At 31.8% G+C, this 22,597-nt stretch overlaps 3 protein-coding genes across 5 annotated transcripts; all 3 read left to right on the plus strand.

The window, feature by feature from the left end:
• Nucleotides 1-786: 786 nt before the first annotated feature.
• LOC125195519 lies at nt 787-5,463 on the plus strand. Its single transcript, XM_048093658.1, has 2 exons — nt 787-1,693; nt 5,240-5,463. The coding sequence occupies exons 1-2, from the start codon at nt 787-789 to the stop codon at nt 5,461-5,463; spliced, it is 1,131 nt and encodes a 376-aa protein (XP_047949615.1).
• A 2,666-nt stretch (nt 5,464-8,129) lies between these two features.
• LOC125196946 (receptor-like protein EIX2) lies at nt 8,130-11,244 on the plus strand. Of its 3 annotated transcripts, none has more exons than XM_048095611.1 (3): nt 8,130-8,417; nt 10,630-10,920; nt 11,030-11,236. In XM_048095611.1, exons 1-2 carry the CDS (start codon nt 8,150-8,152, stop codon nt 10,911-10,913), a joined length of 552 nt encoding a protein of 183 aa, XP_047951568.1. In that variant the 5' UTR covers nt 8,130-8,149; the 3' UTR covers nt 10,914-10,920; nt 11,030-11,236. The 3 variants fall into 3 exon arrangements, with proteins under 3 accessions (XP_047951568.1, XP_047951567.1, XP_047951566.1); XM_048095610.1 differs by lacking the exon at nt 8,130-8,417 and adding an exon at nt 8,462-10,278 and having other exon boundaries at nt 11,044-11,244; XM_048095609.1 differs by lacking the exon at nt 8,130-8,417 and adding an exon at nt 8,469-10,278 and having other exon boundaries at nt 11,030-11,241.
• Nucleotides 11,245-12,077: 833 nt separating this feature from the next.
• LOC125193811 (receptor-like protein EIX2) lies at nt 12,078-14,841 on the plus strand. Its single transcript, XM_048091703.1, has 2 exons — nt 12,078-14,499; nt 14,607-14,841. The coding sequence occupies exon 1, from the start codon at nt 12,084-12,086 to the stop codon at nt 14,484-14,486; it is 2,403 nt and encodes an 800-aa protein (XP_047947660.1). The 5' UTR covers nt 12,078-12,083; the 3' UTR covers nt 14,487-14,499; nt 14,607-14,841.
• The last annotated feature ends 7,756 nt before the right edge of the window (nt 14,842-22,597 follow it).

Consider the following 22,597-nt stretch of genomic DNA (forward strand, 5'->3'; position numbering starts at 1 on the left):
CACATGAGCAAATGATCCGGGGTCTCAAGAGGCAATTGGGGTTAGAGGAGTAGTTTTCCACGTGTGTAATTTTTAATTTGTAGGATTTTAATTATGTATTTTTTTATTTTCTAGGATTTTAATTATGTATTTTTATTTTTTAGTATTTTAATTATGTAATTTTTATTTTTTTGGATTTTAATTATGTAATTTATATCTTGTAATGTATTTTTATAATGTAGAAATGTTTTTAATAATTGGAGTATTTAAATCGAATAATAGAATGGTGGGACCCTTAAGCTTGTCCTTAGCTACTAAGAGTACGGATGTGAGTGTTGTGCTCTTAGCTAAGGACAAGGAGTAAAAGTGGGTCTGGGCCTACCTCCGTGCTGTTAGCTAAGAGCACGGATGGGGATGCTATAAAGTGAATAAAGTAGAGAGAATAAAGTAAGAGAGAGTAAAGTAAGAAAGAGAAAAAGGTTACGATATGTAGAAATGACTCAACTATGAAGAAACTTTCCGAAATGGAAAAATGACTCAAATATGAAGAAACGAAGGGAGTATTGTTTATGGAAACAAGACTATTGTTTATGGAAACAAGACTATACATTTGAGACATCCTATGAAAAAACACGCTTAAGTATCTTAAGGGACGATGATTTAGTCAACTTTTGCGTTATTATTTTGTCTTATATGTCGTTGATTTCCAACGCAATTCTTACGTTAATTAAATTTTACTCCTTATATATATGAATTATTTAAAAATATATATGTAGGAGTACTATTTTCCAATTTATTGTCTAGATAATGGACTCCACACCCAAAACCTGTATAGATCAATTCACTCACCCTCACCACCATCCTCTAACAACCACAGCTGACTATAACCAACGATTCTTTTGCAATGGCTGCCGGACTACCGGAATCGGGCAGCGATTCTGGTGCAACGCCTGCAATTTAGACCTCCACGGCTTCTGCGCCACCTGCCCCCGGTCCCTCTCCTCCTTCATGCATCCCCACCCCCTCACCCTCCTCGTACCGAACCCGGCATCATCCGTGCACCTCGTCTGCGACCTCTGTCGCGAAACGATCCACGGCCTCTTCTACCGGTGCGCGGACTGCAATTTCAACGTGCACCCAATCTGCACGAAGCTGCCGGAGAGGATCAATCACATTCTTGACAGAATCCATCTTTTGATCCTCCAATCCCCGCCTGCAGACGGCGCAGGTAGCACCTGCGCCGTCTGCTTGCACCTATGCGCCGGGTGGCGCTACGCGTGCCGTGCCTGTAGGGTTGACATTCACCTGGAGTGTGTGTTGGGTCCCGCAGCCGGGCACCAACAACATGTCCATAGTAGGACTGGTCAACAGGAAATCCCCATGTTCAATCAGAAAATGGGGAATATTCCTATTGGTCAACAGGGAATCCCCATATTCAATCAGAACATGGGGATTCCTTTCCACGCCCCGCCATGGAGGGTTGCTCCGTTTTACGGGATTCCTTTCCATGCCCAGCCTCAGACGTTTGGCGGGTATGGGCCCAGGTTCAATATGTACCATGGTCCATATGCATATCCACTTTGGCCGCATAATTCGCAGGTGGGGGCAAATAATAGTCATAATTGGAGTCGATTCGGGAAGACGATGTTTGATCTAGTAACGAAGCTTGGAATGGGAGTGATGTCGAATATGATTTTTGGAGTGGATATATATGGTTAATTAATGAGGGAATTCTCTTTGTTTTGAGTTAATTGCATATTTGAGGGGAAATTCTTGCTACTTTGTTTTTGCATCGACACATTATATTGGACGTGCCATCACCCTCAAATGTGGTGATTCGTTCTTCATTGGCTAGGAGGCATTCCGATCCTAGAAATCATTGTTTCTGCGAAACAATTTCAACACTTGCAACTTTATTAATTGTGGCAATGTACTTTGACTTTGATGCTTGCATCATTCGTAAACTTTATGTTTGGTGTGTGGAAATGAATGTTTGTGTTTTTATGCTGATTTTTCACTTTGCTTGCATACTAGGAAAGAGTTACGTATATGCTCTATATTCTCTCTAAATAGTACAATCATATGTCAAGGTCCAAACATTTTGAAATAGGGACCCCAATATATTCATATGCCACTACTCCTAATTCAATTAATATGAGTGTAACAAGCCCCATGATGAGCTACTACAAGAGGCGAATAATAAAGACACTCTTTGATGATGCATAGAACATATGAAAGGGAGGTAGGGGAGCATTACACCAAGTTTAGAGTGACACTATAACACTAATCCTAGCCTTTAGATCTATAAGATGGACGCCTAGGATTAATTTGTTTAAATAGAATTCGGATTGCAGTCCTATGTGTTGAATATTGCAGACGTGGGTATTTTAGTTTAAATTCCAAAAAGATTAAATCAGAACCAGATTTGGTAATATGTAAATAACAAATACTACTTGGTAATATTGCAATATTTATATTTTAACACTGCAATCTGGTAAGTTAAAAAAATATTACGAATAATGCAGGTTTGTAACACAGCAATATTCATAGAGTAACACTTAAATATTCATAGAGTAGCATTGCAATCTGGTAACAAACTGAAAATAGAGAATCGATTTTTCCCTTCAGCATTTTTTTATGTTCCAATTGAATTAAAATAGGCTGCCACATAGCTGCTTGAGAATCACCAATTTAGGAAGCAAAGAAAACATTACTAAATGACAAATTAACTTAATCTTTTGCCTTTTAGGACGTTTCCATCTTCGTTCTCTAGTTTTAGTTGGGATATCAACAATAAAGAAGTTTTTTAAAGCTTTGGTGGTTATTTAGAAATACAAATTAGCATCCTTAATTGCATTAAAATTGTTCTTAATTTTTTTTTTTTTTTTCTGTTGTAGTTGTTCTTTGATATCAAGCACGAATTAATAGTTAAACTTTACAAGAATAAATAAGAATAAGAGAGGAGGGTAGATGTATAAATCATTTCTTCCATTAAAAAGATAAACTTAAGACCTATTTTAACTGATCTAGAAAATCAATTCGATTCAACTCTATTTTATAAAATTAAATTGCAAATTAAAAAAGAACAAAATATTACGTTATTGGGCTGTTAATTTATATACCTAAATCAGTCCAACAAATGTGAGATCTATAAAAGCATATGCATGGGCTTTAACAAATCAGTCCAACAAATATTAAGTTATTGGGCTGTTAATTTATATACCTAAATCAGTCCAACAAATGTGAGATCTATAAAAGCATATGCATGGGCTTTAACAAATCAGTCCAACAAATATTAAGTTATTGGGCTGTCAATTTATATAATAAAATATATGTAGTTCGATGCAATATAAATCAGTTCATTATTTGATCACTTTACCTAATTGAAATTCCTCATGGAGGACTTTTCATCTAGAATTATCATTATAGTTCTTTTGTTATTGTTAAATGTTAAATGATGAAATTCCGACCAACAACATAATAATTCATGGGTCTTTTCCATATTTTAGACTTGACTTTGTGGTCCTTCCAAAACCTCTTGGAAAATTAAATTTTATTTAAAAACATTTGTAATTCTCAATAATTATTCAAACTAATATATAGACTTGTTTTAGAAAAAGTAATAGTATCTTTTAATTGATAGTATTAGTTTTGGTGTACAAACCGAAATGAAAAAATAAAATTATTTTTCATGGGTGGAGGCAATAGGAGTATTAATATTGAACTAAATACAAACATGGAATTAGCCACATGAATATTTAAGCTCCACCTTATACTAAAATTATCAATTAGTCGAAATTATATATTCTAATTTTTTAATTATTTTTTAAATTGATTTAGATTAATAATAAAAGTTTTGAATTTTAAATAAATATATTTTAATAAATTAAATGACCATGGAAAATTTTGAAATTTTTTTATTAAAAGCTTTATCCCCTTAATTGTGCTATATATGTAGATCCGCCAAATACCGTCACAATGCTTGTTTTGTGTTAAAAAAGGAAGGGTTAAGATGGTTCAGAAATTAAAGAGGAAAATACAAATATATGATATTTCCTTAATTAATATACATCTCTTAAATTATTTGATAATTCTTTAGCAATAATTGATCGTTTAAACAATCATGGGCATGTTAGGAAGCTTAGTGCATAGCATACTTTACTTGGAATGTATATTAGTTTTCTTTCTAATTTTTAAATATTTAATATAATTTGCCTATCTAATTTTATTTATAAGTAGTACATTTTTAGTACTCCTCATTTAAATACAAAAGACGTATAGTTGGTGCCATATAAATGACTTAATGATTGTATCACTTTACTTAATTTATTTTTATCATAGATCTTTTGTTTTTGATTGAAGTAATATACTGCATTGAATGAGTTGAAATGGTAAATAAAGAAATTCCAATCAGGTTGCCGACATCTTATTCATGAATCTTTTTCGAAATTAATTATAGACTTGACTTTGAGATTGAGGCCATTCCATCAAATTTCAAACTTTGGGTCATATATCAATAAATTCTTCATTTGTCTTTGTTTCCATTGATTTCGAACGCAATTTCAAAATATTTATATTCGAGAATTATCCAATTTCAAACTTGGTGATTGGATATACATCGATGAAATCTACATTTCATCGATGAAAAAACAAGAAAAAACTTTGATTTCGAATGCAATTCCTGGAATTGGGCAAATTGCCAAATAAATCACACTAGATAGTTAAAATTGGTTAGTCACACTTTTCAAATTTGAAAAACTAAGTCATGAAAAAGGAAAATTTTGCAACTATCACATTCGCCTCATTTATAGGAAAAATGCAATGACGTGGCAACCAATTTTGAATGCGCAGAAATATTATGATCATGTTAACTCACTTCTTTATGATGATATATATATGTTTATGCCATGGGTAGCATGTTTAAAATCTATTATCACATCACTGCATATTTCGTGGTTTAGTTTTCAGATTTTGGACATGTTAATATTTTTGAATATTATTTGGGATTATAAGTCACACAGTCACACTTCACTTTCTTATTATTATCTTTCAAGTTGACATGCATGTAGTCTAATCAAGCAAGTTTAAGTTCATTTTAGAAATTGTATTGTTTTATCTTTGCCTAGTTAAAGCGTTGGAGTTGATACAATGGAGTATCCCACAAATGCAAATAAATCACTATAGAGTCGCAGTATGATTTTTAATAAAAGAATAGCAATCAAAGTTATTCTTGCCTTCCTCTCATGTGTGTATGTTTCAGGAGATGCACGAGTGAGATGCATTGAGAGTGAGAGAGAAGCTCTTCTTAGCTTCAAGAATGGCCTCATCTATAATCAGGGTATGCTCTTGTCGTGGCGAAACAACGAATGTTGCAAATGGCATGGTGTTGAGTGCAACAACACCACTGGCCATGCCATCACCCTCCAGCTCTATGGTATGAATTATGATGGTGAATTGCAAGGTGAGGTTCATTCTTTTGGTTGAGTTGCATCATTTAAACTATCTTGATCTCAGTTGGAACAATTTTGGAGGCATTCAGATCCCCCCAGAATTCATTGGTTCCATGATTCAACTACAAGACTTGTGTCTTGGGCTCTAAGCATTCCTCCCCAGTTAGGGAATCTTACCAACTTACGCTCACTTGACCTTAGTTGGAATTATTTTGAGACTATCCCTCTTTTATTAGGGAACCTTACAAGCCTACGCTCACTTGACCTTAGTGGGAATTGTTTAGGGAACATCCAATGTCGGTTAGAGAATCTTACCAATCTACACTCACTCAATCTCTCGTATAACCATTTGACATCCATGTCCTTTTTTATAGTTAGTTCTGTATTCGAATCACTCGAAACACTACAATTGTCTTTTAATCAATTCACTGGATCGGATCTATGCCAAACCCGAGAACATTTCCTTCATTAGCAGTACTGAATCTTAAGGAAAACAACTTGACAGGTTCCATTCCTCTAAATATAGGCCAACTCTCCAATCTTCAATTTCTAGATCCTTCTCATAATTCTTTCCAAGGTTTAGTTCCTCCAAGTATTGGCCAACTCTCCAAGCTTAAAGATCTAGATCTTTCTCATAATTCTATGGAAGGTTTAGTCTCTAAATCCCACTTCTCCAAGCTTTATAAGTTAAAGTCACTAGATTTATCCTTTCAATTCATTGATCATGGATGTTGACTCTAATTGGAGTCCACCTTTTCAGTTGGATAGTATAAATTTGGCCAGGCGCAATGTGGGCCCATATTTTCCAAAATGGCTCCAAACTCAGAGGAATCTGGCGTACCTTAATCTTATTGGTGCAAATATAAGGCTTTGGTTTTATCTTTGGATTTTGGGGAGTTATTGGCTCATTCATACTGAAGAAATCATGGAGAATTGCATTCTTAAACTTATTCGATGCTGCTGGAGATTGATTCTACGTCAGGATTGTGTTTGTATCCAAATGGAGACAAAGCTAAAGCATGCAGGTAATATATATCAACTAGATTTTTTGCTCTTAAATACAGTTTTCAGTTAATTTTCCCAAATAACATAAAATTTACTTGAACCATTTATCTTCACGTTACTTTTAACATATTACAATCAAGATTTGATTTTTTGATTCATAGCATCCTCATTTTTTTCAGCGGTGAAGGCACTTTAACATGGCTTGTGATCTTTCCAAGTTACTATAATTTGGATTGATTGTTCTCAATCTCTTTTGTATGAATTACAGCAATGTACTTTCACTTTGTTTCAATTTCTTGCTTTCGTTTGTAAACTTTATGTTTGGTGTGTATTTGTTTCTTCTAGAAATAAATGTTTGTGTTTTTACTTAGTTTCTTGCCCTTTAAATCCATATCCACACTTTGCAAATGTCAGCTTTGAGTTTTTTCTCAATGATTTTCAACTAAAACAAAGTTAAAATCATATCCCAACATATTCGTAATTACTTATTCTGCCTTTGAATTTGAAAAATCTATGTTGCTAAATTATCTAAATAAAAACAATGTTTGGTTTAAAAAACCAAATGGGCGTTGGAAGTAGAAATTCGTAATATAATATATTAAGTTTACTAATTCAATTAATGTTAAATGTTGAATTATTTGCTTTAAGTTTTAATTCACACAGACCACAATACATCCTACATATTGGGTGACTCAAATCCTTGAATTATAGCTTAGCTTCCGAAGGAAATCTAACTAACTAATTAAATTGTGTATCATCATCAATATCCTTATGGGGGAGTAGAATTATTAATTATTGGTTAGAGACTTATATTGCATTAAATGAGATGAGAAAATTCCAACAACCGACATCTTTTTCCTGGGTCATTTTCAAATTTAAAGTTACAGCATTGACTTTGAAATTTAAGCTATAGACTTTATTTTTGAGGTCCACCCAAAATTGTTAGTACAAAATTCAAGATATGTATAATTCTCTAGAATTATTCGAACAAAATATGTAGACATGTTTCTATAAAAAGCTAGATCTTTTAACTTATTTACTAATATAAAATATTAGTTTGATAATTACTTGGTCATCGAAATATACATGCATGTTGGAAGCCTATTGCACAGATTGTTTACAACTTTAAAATGTTGTATATGTTAATATACATAATGTATCTACCTATGTAATTTTAGTTTTGAATGTATAAATATAATCTCAAAAATCTCGGATATTTTAAATATATGCATTTATTCAACAAATTATTATTAGTAGTACTTGTTATTCCATGTTGTATATTTTAAATTTGTTTGCATCATGAATAGGTATTTAACTTATATTACTTAATATTTTAAATTTATTTGATGATTCGTATTGTCATAACGATCTATAAAGTGTGAAGTTGATTCCTTTAACTGTTTAAAATTTCACATGGAAAATTATTTAAGTAATTATAATGTTTGAATTTTCATTTATATTTTTGGTGTAGATTGAAAAATGACTATTAGTGCTTGAAAGTTGATTCTAGTTTTTGGTGATCAATTTTTCCAACAAACTCCAACCAAAATAATAAATGTAGATCGTTGAACGTATTAGTAAACTCCTCATTTCATTTATGACAAAATGATGTACAACTTCAACTTCATGCATGTACATTTTAATTCGTCAATAAATTGATGAATGGAGTATACAAGAAATACAATTCACTTCCATACATCACTAAAGAGAGTAATATGATTTCTGACAAAAGAACAACAATCAAAATTGTAGTTGTTGTTCTTCTTTTATGTGTGTTTGTTTCAGAAGATGCAGAAGTGAGATGCATTGAGAGTGAGAGAGAAGCTCTTCTAAGCTTCAAGAATGGCCTCATCGATGAGCATGGTATTCTTTCATCGTGGCGAAGCGACGAATGCTGCGAATGGCATGGTGTTGAGTGCAGCAACACCACTGGCCATGTCATCACCCTCCAACTTAATTCACATTATTCTGCAAAGTTGAGAGGTAATATTGGCTCTTCATTGCTTGAGTTGGATCATTTAAATCATCTTGAGCTCAGTCATAATGATTTTGGAGGCATTTCGATCCCATAATTCATTGGTTCCATGAAACAATTACGACCCTTGTCTCTTGGGAATTGTTATTTTAGTGGGATTATTCCTCCTCAGTTAGGGAACCTTACCAACCTACGCTCACTTGACCTTAGTTGGAATGAATTCGGAGAAATTCCAATCCCACAATTCATTGGTTCCATGAAACAATTACAACACTTGTCTCTTCAATTCTCTATGTTTTCTGGGAGCATTCTTCCTCAGTTAGGGAATCTTACCAGCCTACGCTCACTTGACCTTAGTTGGAATGAATTCGGAGGCATTCTGATCCCACAATTCATTGGTTCCATGAAACAATTACAACACTTGTCTCTTCAATTCTCTATGTTTTCTGGGAGCATTCCTCCTCAGTTAGGGAATCTTACCAGCCTACGCTCACTTGACCTTAGTCAGAATGATTTTGGAGGCATTCTTACCAACCTACGCTTACTTGATCTCTCACTCAACTCTTTGTGTTGTGTATCTCTTTCTCAACTTGGTCTTGTATTTAAATCACTCAAAATATTGGACTTGTCTAATAATCATCTCAACGGATCAATGCCGGACGTTAGAGCATTTCCTTCATTGACAAAATTGGACCTTTCAAACAATAACTTTACAGGTTCCATACCTGTAACTATTGGCCATCTCTCCAAGCTTCAAGATCTAGATCTTTCACTAAATTCTTTGGAAGGTTTAGTTCCTCTAAGCATTGACCAACTCTCAAAGCTTCAATCTCTATATCTTTCTCATAATTCTTTGGAAGGTTTAGTCATTAAATCCCATTTCTCCAAGCTTGATAAGTTAAAGTCACTAGATCTATCCTTCAATTCATTCATCTTGGATGATGACTCTAATTGGTTTATGCACCCAAACTTTTCAGTTGGATAATTTAAATTTAGCCTGGTGCAAAGTGGGCCCATTTTTTCCAAAATGGCTCCAAACTCAGTCAAATTTGGGCTACCTTAATCTCAATGGCACCAATATAACAGATGAAGTCCCACGGTGGTTGTGGAGTACGTCTCCTTCATTACAATACTTATTTCTCTCGTACAATCAAATAAGTGGTACAGTTCCGAATCTCTTAACCACCTCCATTAGGTATATGGATCTCAGTAACAATCAATTCCGGGGTCCTATACCATTATTTCCTGTCAATGCTTCGCATATTCAGCTGAATGGAAATATGTTCTCGGGTTCAATTTCATCTCTTTGCAAAACTCCCCATGATTATCTCGAATACTTTGACCTATCAAATAATCAGTTGGCGGGAGAGGTTCCCAACTGTTGGGATAAAATGCCAAGCTTGAGATACCTCAATTTGGCTAACAACAGTTTTTTGGGTGAAATTCCTCCCTCTTTCGGCAACTTAAAAGAATTACTTGCACTCCTGTTGCATGGTAATGGCTTTTCCGGTGTGTTGCCTCACAATTTGCGACAATGCCAAGAACTGAGAATCATTGATATTGGAAGAAACAAGTTAACAGGAGAGATCCCCACTTGGATTGGCAAGCTTTATCAAATGCAATTTCTAAACTTTCGTGGAAATAAATTGCATGGTAGTATTCCTCCCGAGATATGCAATCTTACTATTATTCAGGTTCTGGATTTGTCAATAAACGTTCTGTCTTCGATAATACCTAATTGCTTCAACAATTTCACTCTCTTGGCAAGTGAGAGTATCAGTGACACATTTGCTTATGTAGTTACTTTAGGTACACGGTTTGGAGGCTACGAAACATGGGAGTATGAATATTCATCATTTCAATGGAAAGGTAAGGAATCAGAATACAGGAAAAATCTCGGGCTTCTCAAACTCGTTGATCTTTCAAGCAATAGATTGACTGGGAACATTCCCAAGTCATTTTCCAGCATGAGCAATTTAAATTCCTTGAATCTTTCAAGAAATAGTTTGACGGGTCATATTATTCCAGACATTGGTAAAATGGAGATACTAGATTCTCTTGATCTATCTCATAACCATCTCTCTGGCAAGATACCTATAAGTTTAGCTAAAATACATACTCTTGGTGTTCTTGATTTATCGAACAATAATTTGTGTGGAAAAATTCCAACGAGTACTCAACTTCAGAGCTTCAATGCATCGTCTTATGTTGGGAATGTAGGACTATGCGGCGACCCTCTACCAATGTGCCCCGAAGATAGCTTGAAGCCATCCACCACTAATTCGAGGGACAACATGAATGATAACGATGGAAACATCTTCTCATTTATGCAAGAAGTTGGGATATCAATGGGCTTTGGTTTTATCTTTGGATTTTGGGGAGTCATTGGTTCATTCATCCTGAAGAAATCATGGAGAATTGTATTCTTCAGTTTTTTGGATGGTGCTGGAGATTGGTTCTATGTCAGGATTGCTGAGTTTGTATCCAAATGGAGACGAAGCTGAAATGCAGGTAATATGGGTTGCATTTACTCAAATTTTTGTTATATTCACATTACTTCTAAAATATTGCAATCAAAATTTCATTTGTAAGAATTACTATAACGTCCTCATTTTTTCAGCGGTGAAATTACAGGTTGTAGAGTTGAATGAAGGTGCACAAAGTCATGGCTTGTGATCTTTCTATGTAATTTTTTCTTCTTTATGTAATTTTACTATATGTTTTCAGTCTTTTTACTTTCATTTGTAAGCTCATGTTGGTGTGTTTTTGTTTAGAATAAATTTACTTCTACACAAACAATATGTACTTGCACTTTCCCAATAATCGTATAAAGCAAGTAGAACCAGCCTAAACAAGAAATCAATCATAATTTCATAAGCTTATTCCATTAATATGTCCTCGGAAATTTGTGCCTGTGCGCTGAATTTATTTTAAATGCATAAATATAATCTCATAGTTTATGTCATTTTAAGATGCCATATAAATGACGTGGATCATTTCCACAATTGAAATTCATCGTGAGGACTTTTCCACTAGAATTAAAATCATAGATAATTTATTTTGAATACAGTATTATATTGCATTAAATGAGTTGAAACGGAAACTAAAGAAATTCCTACCAGGTGGCCGACATCCTATTCATGATTAATCTTTTTTAAAATTAATTAAACTTGACTTAGAAGTCATCCCAAGACTCTTCGAAAATTAAATTAATAGAATAAATTCAAAAATTAATCCTGTATACTCACTCAAATGATTTTTACGCTACACAGTAATTGTTTAAGATTTTGGTCTTAAACAATAAAATTTGGGTCCATAGTTAATAGTTTAGTCAAAAACTGACTTGGTCAATCGTGTTTTAAAGGGCAAATTGGTCAAATATATTTTAATATAGTATGACTTTGGAACATATTTATCTTAAACTCATCAAAACTTTTTGTATATTTGCTTATTTAATACTATAATACTATGACTTTGGAACATACTTATCTTCTATTTTGCACTTATTTGTTGGAGTAATTTCCAGGAAACCACGTAAACAATATTTTAAGTGCACGCGAAAATGTATTCCAAGTGCAAAAATGTGGATGAATCGAAGTGTGTTTGGGCTATTTAAACCCACCAATTTTAGATTGTTTAGCATCCCACATATAAGTACCATCAATTAAGAAAGCATGATTTCGGATCAAGGAATAGCAATCAAATTCGTTCTTGTTATTCTTTTATATGTGTTTGTTTCCGGAGATGAAGAAGTGAGATGCATAGAGAGGGAAAGAGATGCTCTTCTAAGCTTCAAGAATGGCCTAATCGATGCTGAGTTTGATGATCTCTCGTCGTGGCAAAACAACGAATGCTGCGCATGGAATGGTGTTGAGTGCAGCAACGCCACTGGCCACGTCATCGCCCTCAAAGTCAATGGTGTCGTAGTAAAAGATAGCGGTAAGATGGCCTATTCATTGCTTGAGTTGCATCATTTAAAGTATCTTGACCTCAGTGTGAATGATTTTGGATGTATTCCGATCCCGGAATCCATTGGTTCCATGAAACAATTACAACACTTAACTATTGAGGAATCTAACCTTTGTGGGAGTGTCCCTCCTCAGTTAGGGAACCTTACCAACCTACGCATACTTGATCTCTCACATAACTTTTTGAGTTCTATATCTTCTTTTACACTTGGTTCTGTATTGGAATCACTTGAAGTATTGAAGTTGTCTTATAATAAACTCAATGGATCGATTCCAGACCTAAAAGCATTTCCTTCACTGAAAGAATTGCACCTCGGAAAAAACAACTTTACAGGCTCTATTCCTCTGAGTATTGGCCACCTCTCAAAGCTTCAGCTTCTATATCTTTCCTTCAATTCTTTGGAAGGTTTAGTTCCTCTAAGTATTGGCCAACTCTCCGAACTTCAAGATCTAGATCTTTCGTATAATTCATTGGCGGGTGTAATCTCTGAATCCCACTTCATCAAGCTTATTAAGTTAAAGTCATTAGATTTATCCTTTAATCCATTATTGATCTTGGAAATTGCCCCTGATTGGAGTCCTCCTTTTTGTTGTTTGAGTAGTTTATATTTAACTAGGTGCAATGTGGGCCCATATTTTCCAAAATGGATCCGAAGTCAGACGAACTTGTCAATCCTTGATCTCCGTGATGCCAAAATAAGAGATGAAGTCCCAAGGTGGTTGTGGAGTACGTCTAATTTATTAAAGTCTTTATATCTATCCGACAATCTAATAAGTGGCACAATTCCGAATCTCTCGTCTACCTCTATCTTGTCTATGGATGTTAGTTACAATCAATTCTCAGGACCTATACCATTATTTCCTGCCAACGCTACTGATATTCTGTTGAGTGGAAATATGTTCTCCGGTTCAATTTCATCCATTTGCCAAACTATCCACGGTCATCTTGAATACATTGACCTATCAAACAATCTGTTGGCGGGAGACGTTCCCAACTGCTGGAAGAATATACCCAACTTGCACTCCCTCAATTTGGCTAACAACAGTTTTTCTGGTGAAATTCCTGCCTCTCTGGGCACCTTACATAACCTTGGTGCACTACAAATGCATGGTAATGAGTTATGTGGTGAGTTGCCTTACACTTTGAGACTGTGCCAAGCATTGCAAATGATTGATGTTGGAGGGAACAAGTTAACAGGAGAGATCCCCACTTGGATTGGCCAACTGTATAAACTGCAAATTCTAAACCTTCGTGGAAATAAATTGCATGGCGAGATTCCTCTCCAAATATGCAATCTTACCAGTATTAAAGTCTTGGATATGTCGATAAACAATCTATCTTCAATAATACCTGATTGCTTCAACAGTTTTACTGTCTTGGCTAGTAAGGATTCCACATTTTTTGATCTTTTTCTGTTTGATCCAATATACATTATCAACGAAAAGAAGCACAATGGATATTCATCATTTCAATGGAAAGGTAAGGAATCTGAATTTTGGGATAATCTCGCACTTCTCAAACTCATTGATTTTTCTAGCAATAGATTGACCGGAAACATTCCCAAATCATTTTGCACTTTGAGAGGTTTAATATCCTTGAATCTATCAAGAAATAGTCTGAAAGGATATATAATTCTGGATATTGGTAATATGGAGGTGCTAGATTCTCTTGATTTATCTCATAACCAACTCTACGGCAAGATACCTACAAGTTTGGCCGAAATACACAATCTTGGCTTTCTTGATTTGTCAAACAACAATTTTTCTGGAAAAATTCCGACGAGTACTCAACTTCAGAGCTTCAATGTATCGTCTTATGCTGAGAATGATGGACTTTGTGGCGACCCTCTGCCAAAGTGTCCTGGAGATAGCTTGAGGCCATCCACCCCTAATCCGGAGGAAAACATGAATGAGAAAGACGGCATCAACTTCTCATTTATGCAAGAAGTTGGCATATCAATGGCCTTTGGTTTTATCTTTGGATTTTGGGGAGTTATTGGTTCATTCATATGGAAGAAATCATGGAGAATTGCATTCTTCAACTTGTTGGATGCTGCTGGAGATTGGTTCTACGTCAGGATTGTTGTGTTTGTATCCAAATGGAGATGATGCTGAAATGCAGGTAGTGTGAGTTTCATTTACTCAAATTTGTTATAATCACATTACTTCTAAAATAGTGCAATCAAAATATCATTTTGATGAATTACTATAACGTTCTCATTTTTTCAGCGGTGAAACTACGCGCTCTAGAGTTGAATCAAGGTGCACAAAGTCATTGCTTATGTAATTTGGATCTTTCTATGTTACTATAATTTGTATTTTTTTTTTCCTTCTATTTTATGTAAGGGTTTACGTAATTTTACTATGTTTTCAGTCTTTTTACTTTCATTTGTAACCTTATGTTGGTGTGTCTTTGTTTCAAATAAATTTAGTTCTACACAAACAGTATGTACTTAAACTTTCCCAATAATCATATAAAGCAAGTAGAATCAGCCTATTTTTATATATTGGTTTTGTAATAAAATATGAGTGAAATGAGGTTGTGGAATATATGTTCCACTTATTATGTATAGTAAAAATAAAATGAGACATTTATGGACAGACAGAAAAAAGAAAAATGTGATATTTAATAGCGGACGGAGGAAGTAATATCAAAGACATAAAAACACAATAATCAAGAACTAACCTTGTTTACAAAAAAGCAAAGCGCAACTTAAAAAAAGTGAGATATTCTATTGAACTCGGATTGCTTATCCTACTTTTGAATTTGAAAATATAGAGAATTATTTATCTCTGTTTTGAAAAAAAATATTTCCCAAAATGATATTAGTAAAACAACAAAAAACCGAGGGTGGTAATATTCAGCTGGGCTAAAGATGGGCCATATATTGGGCCTCAGAAGTATATATGGGCTTTCTACATATAAACGTGCAAATTACCATAAATTAGTTTAGCCACTTTTAATTTTCTAGTATATTTTTAAATCATTTACTCATCTCTTACTTTATTCACTTTCTATTCTTTTTTCTACTTTTTCCTCTAACTTACTTTTTTATTTATCTACTTAACACTCTAAACATTATTTTTTTAAACTCTGTATCGAAAAGTTTCGCCTCAACTATGAGCTAGGGAACGGAAGGAGTATTGTTCTGTATTGGCTTGGCCACATATATATTTTTCCTTGTATTTTTTGCAATTATTGAAGTTATTTCTCCATTTAGTGATGAAGAGTTATCAGCAATCCGGTGTCTTGCCATGTCATATAGAAAATTTATATAAAAAAATGAAATAGTATTATAGTAGTCTCGATCGACCCATGGTCTCAATTCCTATTTATTACAACAACCAACAATGAGATTAATTGGTGGATAAATATTTGTTTAAAATTATACTTAATATTTTTTTACATTATATTAAAAACTTATAAAAATTATAGCAAAATTCATAATTTTCATCCTGTATAAATAGACTGTATCTGCTTTAGAAAATCTCATCTTTCCACATAATTTGTTGCTTTTATAAATTTTATTGTGCAATAATAAATATTTCTGTCATATTATTACCACATGCAGTGTATAAAATCAGATTACATTTTGAATACTACATATGATTCGGCCACATATGTTTTTTGTCATATTTTGAAATGATTGAATAATAATTTTTTATCTTCATTTATTAATTTGAAGAAAACCATGAATTAAAATTATGTAGTCATGTGCATGTAGGTAACCAGTATTTGAAATGCTAGGCATAGTTTTCCAAGTGAAACGTGTTTTGTCATTTCTTAGTGTGAAAGTGAGAATTTGTAATGTGAAGCATGTCTTGGGCTATTTAAACCCACCAACTTGATATTTGTCATTATTCTTATTGTAGTTTTCAAATTACCTTCAATTATTGAAAGTTGTGAATTTGCAATTGATTGCAAATTTTCTTGGAATGACTATATCGATAATTGGAAGAGGGAGATGACATTCCAATTGAGATGCGTTACATCGTAGCATATGTTAACGTTGGGATCTTGATTTGAAGTATAAATAAAACTTCTTAGTACTTTCTCTATCCCAAGATAAGTGAACACAAACTTTTCGGCACGAGATTTAAAAAAATGGGGTTTTGTTAGTAAAGTGGAAAGTGAATAAAGTAAGAGAGTTAATAGAGTAGAGAGAAAAAGTAAAAGAGAGAATACCAAAAAAGGAAATAGCTATCACTTATCTTGGTCGTCCCAAAAACAAATGTGAGTCGCTTATCTTAGGACGGAGGGAGTATAACTTAATTCTGGGAAAAGATGATATGTCATATTTCGACGCATTATGTCACCATTTCAACGTAGTGAAATTTCGAAAATAAAACATGGATACAAGTTAAAAGAATTTGGGATATAATTGTTACATTGGCATATTCATATCATTGTATTGGCATTTTTAATGTAATGTGTTAATTTGTTATCAAAGTTATCACATTAAGCTAGTTATCATTTTATTAAACCATGTGATTAGATGCACTTATTTCTTGAAAAATATCCCTATACTTATTTTAAAAATCAAATCCTTTTATTGTTTCCAATATTGTAATTAGAGTTTCCTATTTCAATAATGTCAGTAATGTTATTACTACTTATTAGATAGATGAATACTTTTAGCAAAGCTCATTTTATGCTTTACGCTCTTCCTCACTCTCTCTTACTTTACGAATTATACATTAAAACCCGTATCATTTATAATTTTGTTTATTTTTAGTGGACGGAGAGAGTACGTAAATAGTACTATTTGAAATGCAAGAAAAAGTTTTCAAGTGCAATCAACATTTCCACGCGTTTTATCATTTCTTAGTGTGACCGTGAGAATTTGTAATGTGAAGCAACCGTCATGTGTTATGCTATTTAACAAATTTGGCTAGATATTAAAAGAAATAATAAATAAATTAATATTCTTATTGATTGATTGTTAAAATTTACTAATCCAAAAATTTCTATATTAAAACATCTATATTAAAAATTTCTAACTAATTGATTGTTAAAATTTACTAATCCAAAAATTAGAGTCTAGATTTTTTTTAAGTTCAAAAGACTAATAATACTAGTAATAGAGTCATTTTTCTTTTTAGTAAAAGTCAACACATTTTTTCACACCCACTTTACACTTTCTTATTTTTCTCTCTCTTCATCTCTCTAGTCATTTATTGGAAACGACTTGTACTTCGTAAAACTTGACTGTCTTCGGTAAATTAATTAGGATAACAACAATGGGATTAAATAAATAGAGTATAAACGTAAAGATATAACCTCCAATTCATTATAGTTGAAGCGAAACCTTTTAGAACGGAGTTTAAGATAGAGATTGATAGTGTGGTAAGTAGATAGAGGAAAAAGTAAGAAAAGGAAAAAGATAAAGAGAATAAAATATAAAGTGAATAAAGAAGAGGAAATAAAGTAAGAATAACAAAAAAGTGTTACTCTTAAAATGATTGACTATGAGAAATTTTTCAAAATAAAAAAAATAGCTCAACTATGAAAAAATGGAGGGAACAGTAAAAAAAATGGTTCGTTTGATGCACTTCCAGAAACAACACCTTAACAAGGAGATAAGAATCGTAAATTAACTACAAGCTTCAGCTTAATCCTTTGGCTTTTTAGTGATTTTCTCTAAATATCTTTAATTTCCTACCAAAAATCAATTTTTTTCATTTCAAATAAAATGGATCAAATCGTGGCAAGCGTTCATTTCATATTGTTAATTTCAGAGGAGCTTAGTTACTCTATTAGCTAATGTTTTCTAGGTTGTAATTTACATATTTGTCGTTTTAATAGCAATAATATTTCCCCTCTCAGATAGTGATTGCCACACAGACATGTACTATTTGCGTAGTGCTTTGTAGGGCCAAATTTTGAAATTAGATATATATGCAATTTATAAAATCGATATCGTTAATGAAGAACGGGGTATAACATTTCCAATAGAAACTACTCCTTCCGTTTCATATCAGTAGAAGCACTTCTTTTCAGCATGGTGATTAAAAAAGAAGTTGTGTAATGTATTAAATAAAAAGTTAATAAAATAAGAGAGGGGAAAAAGTAAAGAGAATAAAGTAAAAGAGAGGGAAAAATAAGTGAAAAGAAATATGTTGTATTACTCCACTACTATGGAATGTACCAAAATGAAAAAAATGACTCCACCACTATGGAACGGAGGGTGTAAAATACATACGATGATTATCGTGAAAAACAGTGTCGGCTACAAAAGAAACCCCGATATATTTATTCATTTATCCTTACATTGCAAATATAATTATTTAGTGATCTTAAATAATTTTTATACATAAATTTATGGTAAAAATATGAAAACTATAAAAATAAATAAATGGAGAATGAATATATATATCATATAGATGAAGCTATAAAATATTTGTTTGTTACTAAATAAAGCTATAAAATCATGATTTGGCTTCATATAGAAATATACTTTTATAAATTTAATAAAAGTAATAATAATAAATTATTTTAATTGTTTTTATATTATTAGTGCTACTTATACTTATAGGCCATGTTTGGTTGGCGGGAAAGTAATGTTGGCAAGGAAAATGATTCCTGGGAAAATGAATCCCGGGAATATGATTCCTAGTAACTTTACTTTCCTGTGTTTGAAAAATATCAAGATTTTAAATTTATATTTAATTTAAACACCAAACAAAAAATATACTTATTATTATTTTATTTATAAAAAAGAATAATATTGTAAAATTTTTAATAAATTATTAATTACAAATAATAATAATTATATAATTATATTTATTATTACGATGGATAGTTTAAATATGGATCCATCATCATATATAATAATATAATTGTAATTATAGTTACATGGAGTATTATAGTACTCATTTATTATAATTATAAATATAATAATTATTATATTATAATTATAATATTTACGAATAATTATAAATTAAAATTGCACTATGACTTTATTGATTAATTATTAATTTATAAAATATAATAGTTATTATTTATTATATGATTTATATTATATAATTATATTTTAATTATAGTATTTATTATAGTGAAATTAAGTAATTATTATTACTATTATCATTATTATTATATTATTACATGGAGTATGATTTATGATTTTAAATTACTTTTAAAATATTGTAATTATTATTACTATTATCATTATTATTATATTATTACTATTATTATGTTGTTATTATTATTATTATTAATAATAAAACTATACAAATATGTTAGAATCCAAAAACTGAGAAAAAGAATACTTAAGAAAAGTTAGGATTCAGAATCCTGAAAAGTTGTACTAACTTTCCTTGTTCTCGGATTCTGATTACTTTCCCAGTTTGATTAAAAACATAAACAAATACAAGAATTTAAAATTTAAGGAATCAGATTACTTTCCCGAATAAAATCCTAGCAACCAAACATGGCCATAGAGTGAGATAATGATTTGATAAAAACAGTATTTAAATAAAAGTTAAAAAATATTCGAGCAACGAAGTGCTAATATTTAGCTAGCTTATAATGGGCCAAATAGTGAATTTAGGTCAAATTAAGTGATGGTAATTAACGAAGGATGATCAAATTTAGCTGGCTTCAAATGGGCCTCATATTGGGTCTAAAAGTTGAAATGTGCTTCAAACATAAAAATTTCTCAGTAACCATAACTCATTAGCTTATTATTCTAGGTCCACTTTCAATTTTCTGTCTTTTATAACTTAAGATAATTAACTAGAGTTATATAATTCAATCAAAGTTTATACACTATCTTTTAATTAGAATTCTCACACACAACATACCAAACTCCACACACATTGGGTGACTCAAACATCTATAATAAGAATATCTAACTAATTGATTGTTAATATTTACTAATCCAAAAATTAGAGTAGATTTTTTTAAGTTCAAAAGACTAGTATAAAATAATACTAGTATTCCTTCCGTTTCATAAAAGTTGAGACAAAACTTTTAGACACGGAGATTAAGGATTTATATTAAATAAATAGGGGAGATGAAAAAAGTAGGAAAGATAAGAGAGATTAAGTAATGATGGAACAAAAAAAGAGTGATTAGATGTTTTGTCTTTTGTTAAAAAAGGAAATGACTCAACTTTGTTGGGACGAACTAAAAAGAAATACGACTCAACTTTCTTGGGACGGAGAGAGTAGAATTTATACTCAAACACTGCTTTGCTATTATGGTAGAATTTTGTTATTGAACATGACTTGGAGTCTAGGATACATATATTTTAGTTTTAGCTTATAATCCCCTGTCTTATAAAAATAGTATCCTTTTTTTAATTTTGGTTCATCCCATAAATTTAGTCAATTTCTATTTTTAGTAATTTTCCTCCTTTAAAAATAGTCTCCTTTTTTAATTTTGGTTCATCCCATAAATTTAGTCTATTTCTATTTTCAGTAATTTTTCTCCTCTTATGAGATGAATCTCTTTTTACCTTTCCATTACTACTTTACACTACAGTCCCTCAAAATTTGCTACACTTTGACCCGACACGAGTTTTAAGAAATGTAATGAAAAGTGAGTTGAAAAAGTTGGTGGGATGTGGGATCCTACTTTTAAAGTATTAGTTTTATAATAAAATGTGAGTAGGAATGAGTTAGTGGAATATGAGGTCAACTACCAAAAATGGTAAAAGTGAAGTGTATCAAATTTTCAGGGACGGACCGAAATAGTAAACTGTATCAAATTTTCAGGGATAAGAGTAGTAAAATTTTACTTTAAAAAACATATCTTCTTCAAAATCTATATTTTTATTGGACAAGGAGTATTTTGCAATTATTGAAAAGTTTCACTGCTTATTTAGTGATGAAGTAATTTCCAGGAAAGCATGATTTTTAACTTTACCTCGTGATTTTTTTTTTATATTGAATTTATCACATTGCTACATTTTATCTTGTAGTACAATAATTGTTGAAAAAGCTCTCACAAGTCACATCAATTGATACGATAGTCATTTATTGGAGAAGACTTGTACTTCTCGAAACTTGACTCAAGTCGTCGGTAAATTAATTAGGATAATAACAATGAGATTAAATAAAGAGTATATACCCCTCTGATTCATTATAGTTGGGGCGAAATTTTTTCAAAACGGAGTTTAAGAAAGAGATCGATAATGTGTTAAGTAGATAGAGTAAATAGTAAGAAAAGGAAAAAGATAAAGAGAATAAAATATAAAATAAATAAAGTAGATAAAATAAAATAGGGATATTGGCATCTAATATCACGAAACTTTCAAAACGTTGGGTTTTTTCCACGAACTTTAAAATTGGCAAATAATATCACGAACTTTACCACGTGTTTGTTTTTTCCCATGAATGAAAAAATTCCCACAAATAATACTATGATACCGATTATTTTTCGTAATTTCTCGACAACAATTTTGAAAGTTTGAAGTCTTTCAATATTTGAAGATAGTTTTTCTTGAAGCACACCCTCAAAAATTGTTCATCAATCTATTAAAATAACATGAATTTTTTCATTCGTGGGAAAAAACAAACACGTGGTAAAGTTCGTGATATTATTTGTCAATTTTAAAGTTCGTGGGAATAACCCAACTTTTTGAAAATTTCGTGATATTAGATGTCAATATCCCAATAAAATAAGAAACAGAAAGTAAGAATGACAAAAAAGTGTTACTCTTAAAATGATTGACTATGAGAAATTTTTCAAAATAAAAAAAATAGCTCAACTATGAGAAAATGAAGGGAGCAGTAAAACAAATAGTTCGTGATGCACTTCAGGAAACATCCCCTTAACAAGGGGATAAGAATCGTAAATTAACTGCAAGCTTCAGCTTATTCCTTTCGCTTTTTAGTGATTTTCTCTAAATATCTTTAATTTCCTACCAAAATTCAATTTTTTTCATTTCAAATAAAATGGATCAAATCGTGGCAAGCTTTCATTTCATATTGTTAATTTCAGAGTAGCTTAATAACTCTCTATTTGCTAATGTTTTCTAGGTTGTAATTTACATATTTGTCGTTTTAATAGCAATAATATTACCCTCTGAGATAGTGATTGCCACACAGACAAATACTATTTGCGTAGTGCTTTGTAGGGCCAAATTTTGAAATTAGATATATATGCAATTTTTAATATGCAATTTATAAAAATCGATATCGTTAATGTAGAATGCCGTTTATCTTGAAAATTTAATATTAAAATAGTTAAACAACACATTATTTTATTAAGTGAA

This window comes from Salvia hispanica, chromosome 6, assembly GCF_023119035.1.
Source record: "Salvia hispanica cultivar TCC Black 2014 chromosome 6, UniMelb_Shisp_WGS_1.0, whole genome shotgun sequence".
Lineage (NCBI taxonomy): Eukaryota > Viridiplantae > Streptophyta > Magnoliopsida > Lamiales > Lamiaceae > Salvia > Salvia hispanica.

Bases quoted from the DNA above. Each gene is read 5' to 3' on its own strand.
- LOC125193811 (XM_048091703.1), top strand. From the start codon at position 12,084: ATGATTTCGGATCAAGGAATAGCAATCAAATTCGTTCTTGTTATTCTT.
- LOC125195519 (XM_048093658.1), top strand. From the start codon at position 787: ATGGACTCCACACCCAAAACCTGTATAGATCAATTCACTCACCCTCAC. The intron at 1,694-5,239 runs GTTAATTAATGA...TGTATGTTTCAG, and splicing joins TTTTGGAGTGGATATATATG to GAGATGCACGAGTGAGATGC.
- LOC125196946 (XM_048095610.1), top strand. From the start codon at position 9,348: ATGATGACTCTAATTGGTTTATGCACCCAAACTTTTCAGTTGGATAAT. The intron at 10,279-10,629 runs GTAAGGAATCAG...TTGGGAATGTAG, and splicing joins TTCATCATTTCAATGGAAAG to GACTATGCGGCGACCCTCTA.